At 38.0% G+C, this 15,486-nt stretch overlaps 1 protein-coding gene across 3 annotated transcripts in view; it reads left to right on the top strand.

The window, feature by feature from the left end:
* Positions 1-15,486, top strand: part of UTRN (utrophin) — a 563,065-nt gene that overhangs the window by 486,602 nt on the left and 60,977 nt on the right. For all 3 annotated transcript variants that reach the window (XM_077776104.1, XM_077776105.1, XM_077776103.1), the window contains 3 exons: positions 1,482-1,543; positions 3,591-3,665; positions 11,841-12,042. In XM_077776104.1, the coding sequence (XP_077632230.1) occupies positions 1,482-1,543; positions 3,591-3,665; positions 11,841-12,042 (339 nt within the window). The remainder of the gene's footprint in view (positions 1-1,481; positions 1,544-3,590; positions 3,666-11,840; positions 12,043-15,486) is intronic.

Here is a 15,486-nt window from a genome sequence, read left to right as displayed (position 1 = left end):
CTGTGCCATTTCACTTAGCTTACTAAACAGTTTTGTAAGAACTGAGTGTTGTCCAAGAAGTCTTTGGAGTACTATTAAATGTTATTACTCTATTCTGACCTAGAAAAGGGACAGTAAACTATTTTTAAATATAAGGGCACTGACCCATTGAAGTTAAGAGCAATTCATCTCTCTCACACGCACATACAAAGAAAGAAACTAATTTAAGCATTACGTGGACCTATTCTACCCTCATCTTATTCCCAAAAGACATCTAATTCTGTGAATTAGTTTTGGAATTTACAGAAAAAGAGAAAAATATAAATCTTGCTTGTAGAGTGAAGAAGAAGCATCAGAAGAAAAACTGGTAATGCCTGTAGGAAGAATACTGGTAGGCTGATGGCTGAGAAAGGATAAAGTCACATTGGCAGGAGAGATACATGCATTAGGGGCTTAGAGAAGCCAGCTATATGTGAAGCTGGTGCTGGGAGGAAAACACCTTTTCCTCCACCCTCTTAGGTTTCCTTTCAGGGGGTCTGTGAATCACACTGACAAAAGACAGATTAGCAAAAGAAGAGCATTTGTTTATATCTGTTATGCAGGTACAGTGATGCTTAATTCAAAGGGATGGTTGGAATTTGGGACTTATATACCCAACTTAAGCAGTGGAAGGAAACTGGGGAGAAAGCTTCCTTTGTGAGGAACCAGTAGGTTTCTTTAGGAGATAAATGGGCAATTTGGGAGAATAAACATGAGATAAGAAAGTTTGTGATAATGTTTGTTTATGCAGGTGCAAGTGGTTTCTCTCTCTTCTTCATAGCCCTGAAACTCCCCCAGAGAGAGGATTTATGGTAGACTTGTTTCGCAGAAGTTGCTGCTTTTAGTCAGATAAAGGAAGCTCCGAACAGACTCCTTTCTGCATCTGTTCAATCTCAGATGTCTTTAGTTTAAAATGATCTTCATGTCAGCTCTAGGGTTCTGAGTGAATCGCCACTGGGGGAAAGGCCTAATTTACACCAAGGAAGGAGAGACTCAAGGTTAAAGAGGAGGGCGCCTCACTTGATCGTGAGGTGAAGATGTTATTTAGAGTTAAACTCTTCATTTCTCTGTTCTTTGGAAATTTGATTAGGACTTCTGAAGTTTAGCAACTCTTTACAGCACTTTTGCCCTCTGAGGATTTATTCTGAATGAGGATCTATATCTGCCTAACACAAGTAGAATTATTCCAGAAACGGCATCGATCCAGCTACATCATGCCTGAGGCCCCAGGGTCACACTTCATATCTAGGTTTAATTTTTAGTTGTAGTTCTTTTAAAAAGAGATAAAATTCTTTACTTATATTTTTACAACGTCATTGCTCAAATAAAAATTTATTGTTGTTTCAAATGGTAAGTAGTAATTGGAATGTCGGATTTCAGAATAATCCATGATGGGGATCACCTTGCATGTATTCTATTTGCATATGTTCTATGGGACACACATTATTTTTTTCCCCCCCCAGCCATCAAACACAGACAACCTGTTGGGATCATCCTAAAATGACTGAACTGTTTCAATCCCTTGGTGAGTGCTATTTTATTTCATTAGCCGAAACAACTGATAGTTGTATATTCTTAAAAGGGAAGTAACCACCAGTTTTTCTTACACAGCATGGTTTATTTAAAAGATTGTGTCACTAACACAGAAAAGTGGTGGAATTTCTGAGGGCAATGCAGGAAACAGTTTTTACCTTTTTTGAGGGAACACGTGGTTTGAAGTAGCCTGAGGTTGATTTTAAAAGGAGGAACGCAGTGCCCTCCTATTGAGTCATCTTAAACTTCAGCTTTGTCTGAAAAGAAAAACAATAACAGCTCAGCCACCTCAAATTCACCCATTAAATTTCCTTTTAATTCACATTTAATGCAGTTAATCTTTCCAAATTAGCTTGCCTGGTTTCATTTTGTCAAAGTAGTCATGACAAGCTAAAGTCATTTTAATATTAAAAGGTAAGAAGGGGGTGCCTGGATGGCTCAGTCCTTCGAAAGTCTGCTCAGGTCTTGGATCTCATGATTCGTGGGTTCAAGCCTCATGTCTGGCTCTGTGCTGACAGCTCAGAGCCTGGAGTCTGCTTTGGATTCTGTGTTTCCCTCTCTCTGTCCCTCCCTGCCTCGCGCTTTGTCTCTCTCTCTCTCTGAACAATAAATAAAACATCAAAAAAGTAAATAAGAAAATGTAAGGAAACACATGAGATGAGAATTCTGATCTTGTAGATTTCTAGTAGAATATGACGTTGAACTGATTCTCTAGCCTGCTTCCTTTGAAAGAGTTTTCTCTTTGGGTAGGCGAGGCAGTGCTGGAGAGGGAAAGCAAAGCCCTACGGCTCTCACACCCACTCATTTCAACAAGGAAGGAGCACCCCTTTTGATTTCTTTAGCTTTCTCTCTTGAGCTTTTTCATTTCGATGGGTGAAGCAGATACAAAGGTTGAACAAAAGAGAGAAAAGCCATGAGTTTCTTTCCTTTGTAAAGTGAGGGAACAAACTTTGATGATTTCTGAGTTTTCTTCCAGTTCTACTAGTTTCTAATACAGATACTGTGTCTTTAGAAGACAGAAAGAAATTACAATATCTTTGTTTTAATTTTTTTAATCAGTGTTTATTTTTGAGAGAGAGAGAAAGAGAGAGAGAGCACAAGCAGAGGAGGGGTAGAGACAGAGAGAGGGAGACCCAGAATCTGAAGCAGGCTCCAGGCTCTGAGCTGTCAGCACAGAGCCGGATGTGGGGCTTGAACTCAAAAACTGCGGGATCATGACCTGAGTCAAAGTCAGACGTTGAGCCACCCAGGCGCCCCTACAATATCTTTTTTTAACTTGATACCAAATCTTTAAGTTTCTTTTTAATTGAAATATAATTGGCAAATAACATGATACTAGTTACTGGTATACAATATATTGATTCAATATTCGTATTGTGAAACTGTTACTACAATAAGTCTAATTAACATCTGTCACCTCACATCATTACATTTTCTATTCTTGTGATGCCAACTCTTAAGATCTACTCTTTTAGCAACTTTCAAATACACAATATAGTATTATTAACTATAGTAAATCTCTTGTTTCTAAAGATATGAATATAGATTATAGGATAATTTTAACCATATCTATAAAAAGGTAGAAGAAGCAAACAGATCAGGATGGAAGAAATATGCCTAGCTTTTTGAGTAGTTAGAGGGGCAGCCTTATTGACAGAAAACTGATTGTCCATGAGGAAGATGCCTCTGGAGGAGAATCCCTCCCAGCAGCAGAGAAGGAAGGGCCCCGAGCCTCCAGTGGGATGGATTTAGTAAGGCTTCAAAGTTAACAGGCCATGTTTCCTTTTCCTCATGTCCCTCCTTTTCCTATTGGAGAATACTTTCTTGAAAGCTGTGTAGCACTGCTTTGGAATGTCTCTCCCTATGGTGCTAATGAACATAATTTATTGTCTTAAAGGCTGTGGATTTTGAGAGAAGACTTTTTAAGGAGAACAGACATAATACTTTTCCAGCATCTGAAGTAAACAAATACATTCTTGCCATTCAATGTAACTTAACTAACAAGCCTGCTTTTGCATGTGTTCTCTTTCCCGTTTCAGCTGACCTGAATAACGTACGTTTCTCTGCCTACCGTACAGCCATCAAAATCCGAAGACTCCAAAAAGCACTATGCTGTGAGTTATTCCACCAAAGTTAATCACTCTGTTCTTTGGATTGCATTGTTGTTGTTTTCTGTGTTTTTGTGGGTTTTGTTTTGTTTTTTTGAGACAGAGATAAATGAAGGGGGGGTGTTTGTAGAGTTAATTTGATTTTCAGTGTATCTCACTCAAGGAATTGGCTGTGTTTCTATAAATGCTCTACTATTTGCCCCATCAGCATGCATGCAGTAGTAAAACAAATGAACATATGCCACTCTCAGTTGGAGAACAAAATTAGCCAAAATACAGGAGTAACATAAAAAGCTTTTTCAAAAATTATGTTGCCACCCAATTTAAAAGGATTAAATCGAGAAATCAAAGTAGTAGATCATTGCCTTCTTGGTACATTATATCCATTTGGAAGTATAGGATTCCAGGGACACCTGGGGGGCTCAGTTGGTTAAAAGTTGGACAGATGAATGGATCAAGAAGATGTGGTTTATCTATACCATGGAATACTACATGGCAATGAGAAACAATGAAATCTGGCCATGTGTAGCAACATGGATGGACCTTGAGGGTGTTATGCTGAGCGAAATAAGTCAGGCAGAGAAGGACAAATATCATATGTTTGTATGTATAGGGGGATTAGGAGGAACTTGACGGAGGAACNAAAACTATTTGTAAAAAAAAAAAAAAGAAAAAAGAAAAAAAAGGAAAAAAAAAAAGAAAAGTTGGACTCTTGATTTCAGTTCAGGGCATGACCTATCTGTTCATGAGTTCAAGCCCCGCATCGGGCTCTGCATTGACAATGCGGAGCCTGCTTGGGATTCTCTTTCCCTCTCTGCCCTTTCCCCACTTGTGCTCTATCTCAAAAAATAAATAAACTAAAAAATTAAAAATTAAAAAAGTGTTTTTTCTGGAAGTATAGGATTCCAAACAGTTTGTTTCGATGCAATCACATAATATAGAAATACTAAAAAATAGCATTCTTGATTCAAATTTGAACTGGCACCTAGAAAATAAGATAAAAGTCTCTATTTATTTAAATATGTCTTGAGACATTTAGTATTAGCAACATGAACTTTTCCTGCAGAGAGTTTGTTCAGAGTACTATTCTGTGATAGCCATTTTACTGAAGAGTTATTCCTACCCCCAACATACATACCCAGCAACCTAAATTTAAAAAGAAATATTAGTACTTGTCATAATAAAATATAGATTTAATCTGAATTCTCTTTGTGGTTATAGTTTTGATGACTGAGTCTATTTAAAGATCATGTAGGCCCTGCCAGATAGTTAATATGGAAAGTGACATCTGCCTCTATTTTTAAGGCAGGATAATTTGAATAATTCCAAATATTCTCGTTTGCTACCTTTTGTTAATAATTGTTATATGTCTAGGCAGTTCAGTGAAGCTTCGAATATTATTCTTTGCAAAATGATACATTAGGTTAAAAATATGCTCTTTAAAAGTCAGTAGAAATTAGAATTACATTTTGAGCTGGTTACATGAGAGAGGTGAAGAAAGAGAGGTGTAGAATCATTCAGGAAAAAAACCCCACAGCAATGCAAAACTTTAAAATAAGGAAAACTTGGTGCACCTGGGTGGCTCAGTTGGTTAAGCACCTGACTTTTGATTCAGTTCAGGTCATGATCTCAGTTTGTGAGATCGAGCCCTGAGTCATCGGGCTCCATGCTGACAACATGGAGCCTACCTGGAATTCATTCTCTCTCTCTCTCTCCCTCTCTCTCTCTCTCTCTCTCTCTCTCTCTCTCAAAATAAATAAACTTTAATAAATTTAAAAAAGGAAACTTAAGTTATGTGTGGAAGAGAAGTCTCAAGGGCTAAAAACGCACCTCCAGGTTCATGGGTGAAAGAAAACCCGAGGTGATTTTGATGCCCATAATCTGCAGAGCCCCGGATAATGGGAAGCAAGTGGTGCAGAATTATCAGTACAAAAAAGCAAAGCCAACACCCCCTGGCCAGCAATCTGTATGTTGAGCCAGAAGGGAATAGGAAGCGAATTAGGAACACACAAAAAGGACGTTCAGTGAGCTCAGTGAGTCCGTGGTGACAGCAGTTTTCAAAGGGGCTCAGCTGCATGTCCAGTATCCAGCTGACGGATCTGGAAGGTCTTCTCAGGCCTGATGAGCTATAAAATGAGGACAAATGACTCAGGCATAAAATCTCCATTGACCAGAGACTGCTTTTTGTCATGATGAACGCGGTCTGAGTTTTCAGTAGTACTTCTGGCTGGATAAACATACCAACACATTGGTGATTTCCTCTGTGGGTTCTATTGAATTCTCAGGAAAAAAACTCCCTCCTTCAGTTCATTCCTTCAAATCTGAGAGGAGCAGAAGAGGAACACCTCCCGCTTCTAAACTACGTGACATTCTGAAATGTGCACTTAGAAAAGTGCTGGGTTGCGTTTGATTGTAAATATTCAAGCTGATGTGTTTGGAGCCACCTGGCCTCACTTTCCCCACTGCCTCTGCCCCCGCAGCTCTCCAGCCCAGGGCCTTTACACCACTTGTCAGCTCACCTGTTTATGATTAATCCGTTCCTCCTTCTCCCATCCTTTCTGTTCACTTGAAAAGCCTTGACCCTTCCTCTGCAATGGTCTGCAACCCTTTATTCCTCCAGACACTGTTAAAAATTTACTTCTTTTGGAAACGTTTACAAGCTAATCCCACCTGCCTCCAATTTTTCCAGTACTTTATGATTGCCTTTAAGGACTGTTTCTCACCTAAGCACCATATGCTTGCCTTTGTGTAAGAGATAATGTTAGGAGGAGGGCCCCGCCTCTGCTGCGAACTTGGGCTTCAGGTCAGGGGTTACCCATTTTGTGTAAACCCCCACCCAACATAAGGTCCTAATGTAGAGGGCATGCTGTCACTGCTCGGTCACTGATCATTCATTTATTGGGCTCCACTATTGTGTAGGAGCTAAGCCCGTGTGAAGATACTTGGATCCCACACTCGAGGCACCTACGTTCAGAGATAGCATGTTACACATGGACACACACTTTCAGCAGATTCTTGTTGCCTTCAGAATGGAATAGTTTTTGCCGTGACCTGTTATTCTGTCCCCTTCATTCACTGTGCACCACAGAGGCCTCTGGCCATCGGTGCTAGCGGTTGACTGGAATGGCCAGCCCTGTATTCCATTCTTCCTGCCTGGCGAGCCCTTGTCTTTGCTCTCAATGGTATCCTTGTCCCATGTCAGGGACCTTCTCTTCCTTTGGGTCCCAGCTTAACCTGTCTTTTAATGAGGCTTTCTGTGATTACTCCACTCTAAAGTAGGTCACTCCTGATACTCTGTTGCTTAGATTCAGTTTTTTCCTTGTGTGGCACTTGTCATAATTCTTGATATTCTATTTATTAACTTACTTACTGCCTGTCTTTCTAAATGAGCTAAGCTTTCATGTGAGGGATGAGTCTGTTTTCTTCTCCACTTCCGACTTCATTCAACTTCTGGCACAGAGCTGTCTCCTAGGATAGATGGAGTGAATGATTTGAGTTTAAAAGTTACAGGAGTAGGGGCACCTGGGTGGCTCAGTCAGTTAAGCATCCAACTCTTGATTTTGGCTCAGGTCATGATCTCATGGCCCATGGGATTGAGCCCTAAGTCAGGCTCTGTGCTGACAATGGGGAATCTGCTTGGGATTCTCTCTCCGCTCCTTCCATATACACGTGCTGTCTGTCTCTCTCAAATAAATAAACTTTTGAAAAATAATAAAGATACAAGAGTTACAAGAGTACACCAGAAAATTGGTATAAGAAGATTTATAGCAACACTTCTTAATATTAAAATTTGTTTACTTTTGACATATTCCTAAATGTGATATGATACCGCAGCAAAAATAAGTGAGCTAGCGATCCACAGCAACACGATGAATCTCAGGGCTGTAAAGTCGAATGAATAAAGCCAAGTGGAAGAAGAATATACAACAGTTTGATTCTGTTTATTTATAGTTCAAAGAAATGAAATAAATGCTATATTATTTGGAGATACATATACTTTTAAAAACTGAAAGCAAAATGCAGAGATTAGTCGTTCTCCCTGTGACTATGAGGGGAGGCAATTAAGGAAGTTTTCCGAGGCATTTTCAAAATACCAGTAACAGCTTGTATAAAGGATTAATGGATATTTGTTCTACTATTTTTCTTTAGGCCATACATGTGTATTATATATTTTTTTATTTTTAGTTAAAATATTTTTGTAATAGGCAGTACAGAGGAGCCAGAGGAAAGCGGTGTCAGAAGAGGGAGAGATACCCTTTATCATGATGAACAAGCCAAGCTTCCTTGACTAGGAAGCATGTAAGCGAGCCCTTAAAGGCCACACAGGATTTAGGCTCATGGCTGTTAATCAGGGGTAGGGAGGAAGGGACTTCCACGCATCGGCATCCAAGGTGTGGATGGAGTTTAGGGAACATATGGAGTCTAAATGGAGTAGGTTATGAGCTATCTGTTCAGTATTTGGAGATGTCCTTAAAGTCCGTTTAGGTCTACATGGAAGGTCACTATTTTTCATGAAACCTTTTCTGATTCCTTTAATTTTTCGTGCCTCAGGTTCTCAAAATGTTGCATTTAATGTTTGTTTTTTATAGAGTGGGGTGCTATAGGACCATTTTCTGTTTTGTGGGAGCTGGGAGATAGGCCCAGATTAGACAATATCTAAGGCAGAAGGAAGGATCAAGTGGACAGGGACAAGTACATAGTTCAGGTGCAAGATGCTGGGGGCTGAGCTGGTGGGTGGCGGTAGCGGAAGAGAAGAGCGTATGGATTTGTGAGGAGGGGAAGCTAACGACTGGGGGGATTTGCTAGTTGATAACTGGCAGAAGGTGAAAGTAGGGGGAGTATTAAGACATTTCAGGATTTGCAGAGTCATGGTCTATAGAAGTACTAACACCGTTACCGGATTTCAGTGTAACGAGAATTCAAGACCTTTATTTGAAACATATTAAGATGGAGGTCCCCGAAAGAGAATAGTATAGCTCTAATTGGGAGCAGAACAGCAAGAGTGTGGGTTAAGTATTTAGGCAGATCAGGATGAAACCCAGAATGTGGAGCCATCCAAAGAGAAGGCAGTTAACTGAAGTCATGAGAGTAAGTGAGGGTATCAGGGTTACAGAGTGAAGCAGCCAATACAAGTCCCTGAATGCCACCTGTATTTTTGAGAAGTCTGTGGAAGAGGAGGTATGAGAGGTGCTAAGAAGGAATGGTCAGGTGCCTGGGTGGCTCGGACAGTTGAGCACATGAGTCTTGATTTTGGCTCAGGTCATGATCTCACTTTTAATGAGTTCAAACCCTGTATCAGACTCTGCACTTAGGATTCTTCCTCTATTTCTCTCTCTCGCTCTCTCTCTTCTTCTCCTCCTCCTCTCTCTCTCCCCGCCTTGCCTGCCTCTTCCCCACTTGTCCATGCTCTCTCTCTCAGAATAAATAAATAAACTTAAAAAGAAAGAAGGGATGGTCAAAGAGGCCAAGAACATGGGAAGAGTTACAGAAGCCCAAGGTCAGATGCTGAACTATGTGTTTTTGCAGAACAGGAGAAGGATAATCCATTACCATTTGATTCCCTGTGCCTCATATGTGGGATTTTTTTAAAACGCCTGAAAGTTGGTTAGAAAATGATTCTGCTGTTTGTTTCATTTGCCACATGACTGAGCTGTCATTTGTCTCTATTTGAAAAGAGAAAATAATAATTTTGTGTGATTTAAATGTAGTCAGTTTTTTAAAGGCACCTAAATGTGACACATTTCAGGAAGATGTATGCCTGGCTTAGGCACTAAGACAAAGTGTCAAAGTAAATCACCAAAAATTGAAGACATGATAGTCCGTGGGATGTGGCAAATTACTGTCACAGCTACAAAGTGTGTCACAGAGGCTTTTCTAGAAGAAATGCAAGGGCAGCACGATCCAGGAAATGGCCTTTTGGAATTTGGTCTAGTGTCACTTTTTTGCCATGTGTGGATACAATAGCCATGCTGAGTTGCTGGCATAATTAATGTTGGAATTCAGAAAACTTGGAGCATTTTGGCAGTATTTGAATATATTCTTTGTGTGACATTGTAGTTCTATAGCTCCCGTCATTAAGCACTTCTCTTTGTCAGATACCATGAAGAATGAATTTGAATTTTGCTCCTGCCCTCTGGAGGTTTATAATTGAAAATAGTGTACAGTGCAAAAAAGTGGGATAAACATGACATGGAATATTCTAGATGGTTCTTAGTCTTTTTTCTGATATCGTCTCTCACTAATGTAAAGCTTATATAAGTTGTTTTTGTAATTCGCTGAAATTTTCCCAGTGATATATTTGACATTGGAAGGAAATGGATTGACCTGTTATCCAAACTTCTGTGTTTTGTATTTGTCTCTTCCTACCTTTTTTTTAATAAAGTCTTCCCGGTTGAGTTGTTTTGGAAATAATTTTAATCTGTATAATTTTAAAGCAGTTCCTTCCCATTATCGATAACTTGAAAAAAAATCAATCATTCCATGCAGTATTTAGGCAGCTAGAGTGGACACATTTCATAAATGTCTTTAAAAACTCAAAATTAGTAGTTATCCAAAGATTAAAAATAGATAAATACAAAGGAAGATATTCATTCATTTTATTTAACTGTCAAAATATGTCATTATATTTTTTAAGGTAGTAGTTTTTCATCAGGCAAAGAGGACATAGTTGGTTATATTAAAATAAAAAGTTTCTCTAAGCTGATTTTTTTTAATACTAAAAAGTTAAATATGAAGATAGGGAAAACATTTTACAAAGCAGGAATTTCAGTGAGCAGACCTTACATTCATGTGGATTCTGTAATTTTCCAAACCCACATCTTCAAATTTAGAAGAGTCATTTCTATACTCATTAAATATATACATACATGGTTATTTGATAATCTTGTTATTTCCCTATTTACAGTAAGCTAATGAAATGACTAGAAATTGATTAAAAAGAAAGATTATGTATATAAGGTATTTTTTTTCTTTTTTTGTCTAAAATCTTCCCCCTGGCCTTTGATGGTCTCCCCTAGCGCACACGTGCCGGCCCCCTTGAGTGCCAAGTATCTGCCTCACCATAACCATATGCCACCCACGTCTAAGCCACTTACCATCCATACTGCTGTTGCCATTTTAGGGCCCTTAGACTTCCTTGAATCCTTACCTTTTCCCAAGAAGTTCTATCTCTTCCTGGAATTCTTTCCTTGCTTTACATGGTCTCTTGCGCCTTACCTATTCTTCAAGGCCCATTTCAAATCCCCACCTCCCCAAGGAATGTTTTCCAGGCTCCTACTACCCCCCTATGGTAGTAGCTCTCATAGACATCTATGTATTCTTCTGCTATTGCATTTTCTCTCCTTAGAAAGTTATCGGTATGCTTACCCTCCTTTTCTGACTGGTCGTCTTTGAGAGGAGGGTCTCCAGCTTATCCTTCTGTGTTACCTGCTCTAGCACTGGTCGGTCCCACTATAGAAATGCTGCACATGAAACGTAGAAGTGGGAGGAAATACATGGAGACCCATGGGTGTGGGCCTGTGCTGTGGACCGCTGCGAATCCCATGTTGCTACCTACAGTGGCCTATATGCCAAAGCATCGTAGGAGGCAAACCAGGTTAGGATCCGATTGGAAGGGCATTCTAGATCAGATTTGATTCAGCAGGCAGTCAAGAACAACTTTTTTAACTGACCATTTTCAGTGAATACTGCATCTCATGATGTGCATGTTGAGAAACAGAATGATTAGTTTGGCAGTGATATAAATGATGACTGGGAGGGGGTGAGCAGGCTGATCTCAGGAGTTAGGAGAAGAGCAGTGTTATATTTTAGATGTTCTACTATTTGGACTAGATTTATTTATGCCTTCCTATATTTAAAAGTACAAAGAGCTGAAGACAAAAGAAAAGCTAGAAAAGGAAAGTAGGAAGAATTTATATTCCAAAGAGCAAAAAATGGGATCGGATTGAAAAGTAACAAAGTTTAGATACAAAAGCATGAAAATAAGAGGTGCAGATAAAAATAGAGTTTAGAAATGTAAGAATGCAAATGTTATTTATTTCTTTAAAAATTGAGATTAGCTTGAAAGAGTAGACTCTTAAACTGAAGAATGAAGCTAAATACTTACGATTAGAAATACTTTTGTTCCAATGTTAGATTATCTAGTGTAATGACTGTGCATATTCCTTTTTCTCACCTGATTAGTGGATCTCTTAGAACTGAATACAACAAATGAAGTTTTCAAACAGCACAAACTGAACCAAAATGATCAGCTTCTTAGTGTTCCAGATGTCATCAACTGTCTGACAACAACTTATGATGGCCTTGAACAAATGCATAAGGATCTGGTCAACGTTCCGCTCTGTGTGGATATGTGTCTAAACTGGCTGCTCAACGTATATGACACGTGAGTTTGCATGTTTTCTCCTTAAAATATAATCGTCGAATGACATGTGTTGATAATGCAAAATGTCCAAATTTTGAAGTGAATTTTTTAAAAAGGTGCTTTCAAAGAACTTCTAGTAGAAATATTTATGTTAATTGTTGGACAAGAATGACTTTCCAAAATTAGAGCTCTTAACCAATAACGTAACGAAAAAGAATGTCCACCTATTATTTCAAGGTTTTGTTTCAGTTTGTAAATGCTGTCAAATTTGTGGTATTTGTAAGAGGAAACCTAGTATAAACATGTCCTATTTTCTTCTTGGAATGTCTTTTGGTGTATCTTTTATTGAAGGATGAAAATTTACATTTGTTGTTATGAATTAAAGTAACTGTCTCACAATAATCCACTCTGCAATTTTTGTATGACAATTTAAGAGCAATTTGAATGGCAATTAATGGGATTTGATTTCTCTTTTGCTATCAGCTTTATTTATTGCAGTAGGGATTATGTGTTTAGGGATTATGTGTTTATATGGTGTTTTAAGTAGTTTATGCTATAGGACACTCTAATATCTGTAATTTAATTAGATACTCACTGTTATATAAAGAGCACTCTCAACTTCCAGCATAACTTATTCGCCATTAATTTGGCTTTTTTTAATGTGACAGTACATTTGTGAAATAATCAATTCTAGAAATACCTGCTGTGGGCTGACATTTCTGAAACATTAGGAATTATTCATTCTTCTAGTAGGGGGTTAAAGTATGCAAAGATGAAATAAGAAAATGAGAACTGTTGTTTTTCTCAGACCCTAAAAGTTATTTTTCATTAATTACCTGCATAAAACTTTGTGTTTGTCATCATTTATTTGATTTAGAGAGGAAGATAGATGATAGTTTATGAATCCACACATGTTTAGCTGCTGATTGATTCTGTAGAAGAAGTCAATGGTGACAATAGCTTTAGGGATGATTTGATTAAAATTTTGTTTATTCTTTTGATTAGAGAAGTTTTTCCTCTTTCAATATTCATAAATATCACAACAAAGTTTTTTTTTTTTAAATAATTAAATAGCCATTTTTTGCTTTAGGGCTCTTAAGAAACTCACTGAAGAACAGATAGATAGCATGAGTCTCAGTTATAATAATGAACATGGGATTTACTATCTCCCTGTCTGGTATCTTTTGATACATTTCATGTTAATGTGATTTTTATACTCCTAGGGTAAAATATGACTGTTGGCATTAATTCACTATTTAGTTGATCTTTAATTTTTTAAACCTTCAAAAGAGGTATTTTCTATATGTTAAATTCATCTGAAGAGCTAGTCAATTAAATATTTTAAGTACAGGGGCACCTGGGTGCCTCAGTCAGTTAAGTGTCTGACTTCGGCTCAGGTCATGATCTCACAGTTCATGGGTTCGAGCCCTGCGTCAGGCTCTGTGCTGACAGCTCAGAGCCTGGAGCCTGTCTTTGGGTTCTGTGTCTCCATCTCTCTGACCTTCCCCTGCTCACGATGTCTCTCTCTCCCTCTCTCTCCTTCTCTCTCTCTCTCTCTCTCTCTTTCTCTCTTTTTCTCACTCTCTCTGTCTCTCAAAAATAAACCAAAAAAATATTAAAAAAGGTTTTAACTACAAAGCCTTTAACTTAATTTGATGGCCTTGGAAACATGCTAAATTCATAGAATACTTAGTTAAGAACTTCATTAAGCTCTGTAAGTGGCATGTTATAGGTGCATATTTTTAGCAATAATTTAAGGAAGAATTGGAGAGGATGTTCAGTCACTGTCCTCCAGTTCTCTCACATTGCATTCGTTTGCTACGTCTGCCATAACAAAGTACCACAAACTAGCTTAAATAAAAGAAATGTATTTTCTCAGTTTGGAAGACCAGAAGTCCAAGATCAAGATGTTAGCTGGGTTTCTTCTGAGACCTCTCTCCTTGGCGTATAGATGGCTGTTTTCTCCCTGGGTCTTCACATATCTTTCTTCTGTGTGTGTTTGTGTTCTAATCTTATAAAAACATCAGTTATATTGGATGAGTCCTACCCTATGACCTCATTTTAAGTATATCACCTCTCTAAAGACTCTATCTCCCAAATATAGTCTCATAACTGAGGTCTCAGGTGGTTAGAGCTTCAATTCATGAATTTTGGGAGGATATAACTCATAACATATAACACATACATATGCTGTTTTCACTGGACATCCCGAAGGGAATGGTGCCACTTAGGTGGGAAGGAAGCAGAATGTGAAATGTTGTGATTCATATTCTAAGGAATCAAATGTTGGTATATTTCCACTTTCCATCATCAAATGTGGACACATGGAAAATGCTACACTAAGGTACTGTTTCTTATTTAGAAAGATAGTTTCTTGAAATTTTCCATTTTAAAGGAAAAAAATGCTTTTAGGACTTATTTTCCTTCCATGCCAAAGAAATATAGTGAACACCATGCTGGGTCAGAGTGGTGTATGCATTAAGTCTGGTTTTCTATCTTGGAGAAAAATATCATGAATTAACCTAAGGGAAAAAAAACCCACAAAGTTAATCATATGATGGTAGTCTCAGATGACCAGAGTTGATTGCCCAAATTTCTCTAACAACTATCATTTATCAGTTTATCTAAACAAGAGTTAGTAACTCCTTTCAAATCATTAGTTTTCTTTGAGAATCCGATGGAACTGTGATCTACGTTATCCAATGCACTATGACATTTTGGACCCTAAAAGTCTCTAGAACATTGGAAATGGTACCATTTCCTTTCCATTTGTTCAGCTATTTTGATATTCATTCATTAACCATGTATTTTTAACTGCCTTATTTTGTGTAGTATGATACAGCCAGAACTGAATTTTCAGCTCTAGAAGTATACTCAAGCAGCTCTTGAAATAATGAGTGGTTCACACACAGGAGATCAGAGGATTTTGGAAGTAGAAGTACTTTTAGATCTTCCATTCTGCCCTCTTCATTTTACTGATTAAGAAACTGACCCAGTGAGACAAGTCTATTGATCCCTAGCCTCCTATTGCAATATATTAGTGGTAGATAGGGAGCTGATACTCAGGGTTTTTGATAATAACTTGACTATTTCTGCCATATTGCCATATCGAAGAAAAATAGTATTTTATACGTTATATTAAATTTACTATTTTTTCCAGTTTTAACATGTATCGAACTCTTAATATTCTGATTTTTGCAAAAAAAATAAATCTATTTTCTTCTGTTGTAAAAGATGAGAATCTAGATTTTTGGTTCTGGTTGCTTTGTACCCTGGCAGCCACTCTACTTTTGGCATCTCAATTTCTCATTTGAAAAATTGAGATAAAAATATCTGCTCTGCTTACCATACATAGATATTTATGAAGGGCAAATGAACTAATATATGTAGAAAGGGCTTTCTGAACTAAAAAGATAAAATTTATTCCATTTATAAGTTCACAGCCTCACTCAGTCTTCATCTTCC

The sequence above is a fragment of the Crocuta crocuta genome, unplaced genomic scaffold (assembly GCF_008692635.1).
Source record: "Crocuta crocuta isolate KB4526 unplaced genomic scaffold, BGI_CrCroc_1.0 scaffold25, whole genome shotgun sequence".
NCBI lineage: Eukaryota > Metazoa > Chordata > Mammalia > Carnivora > Hyaenidae > Crocuta > Crocuta crocuta.
The sequence above is the reverse complement of the archived record's forward strand: the minus strand, read 5'-3'. Positions and strand labels throughout refer to the sequence as shown.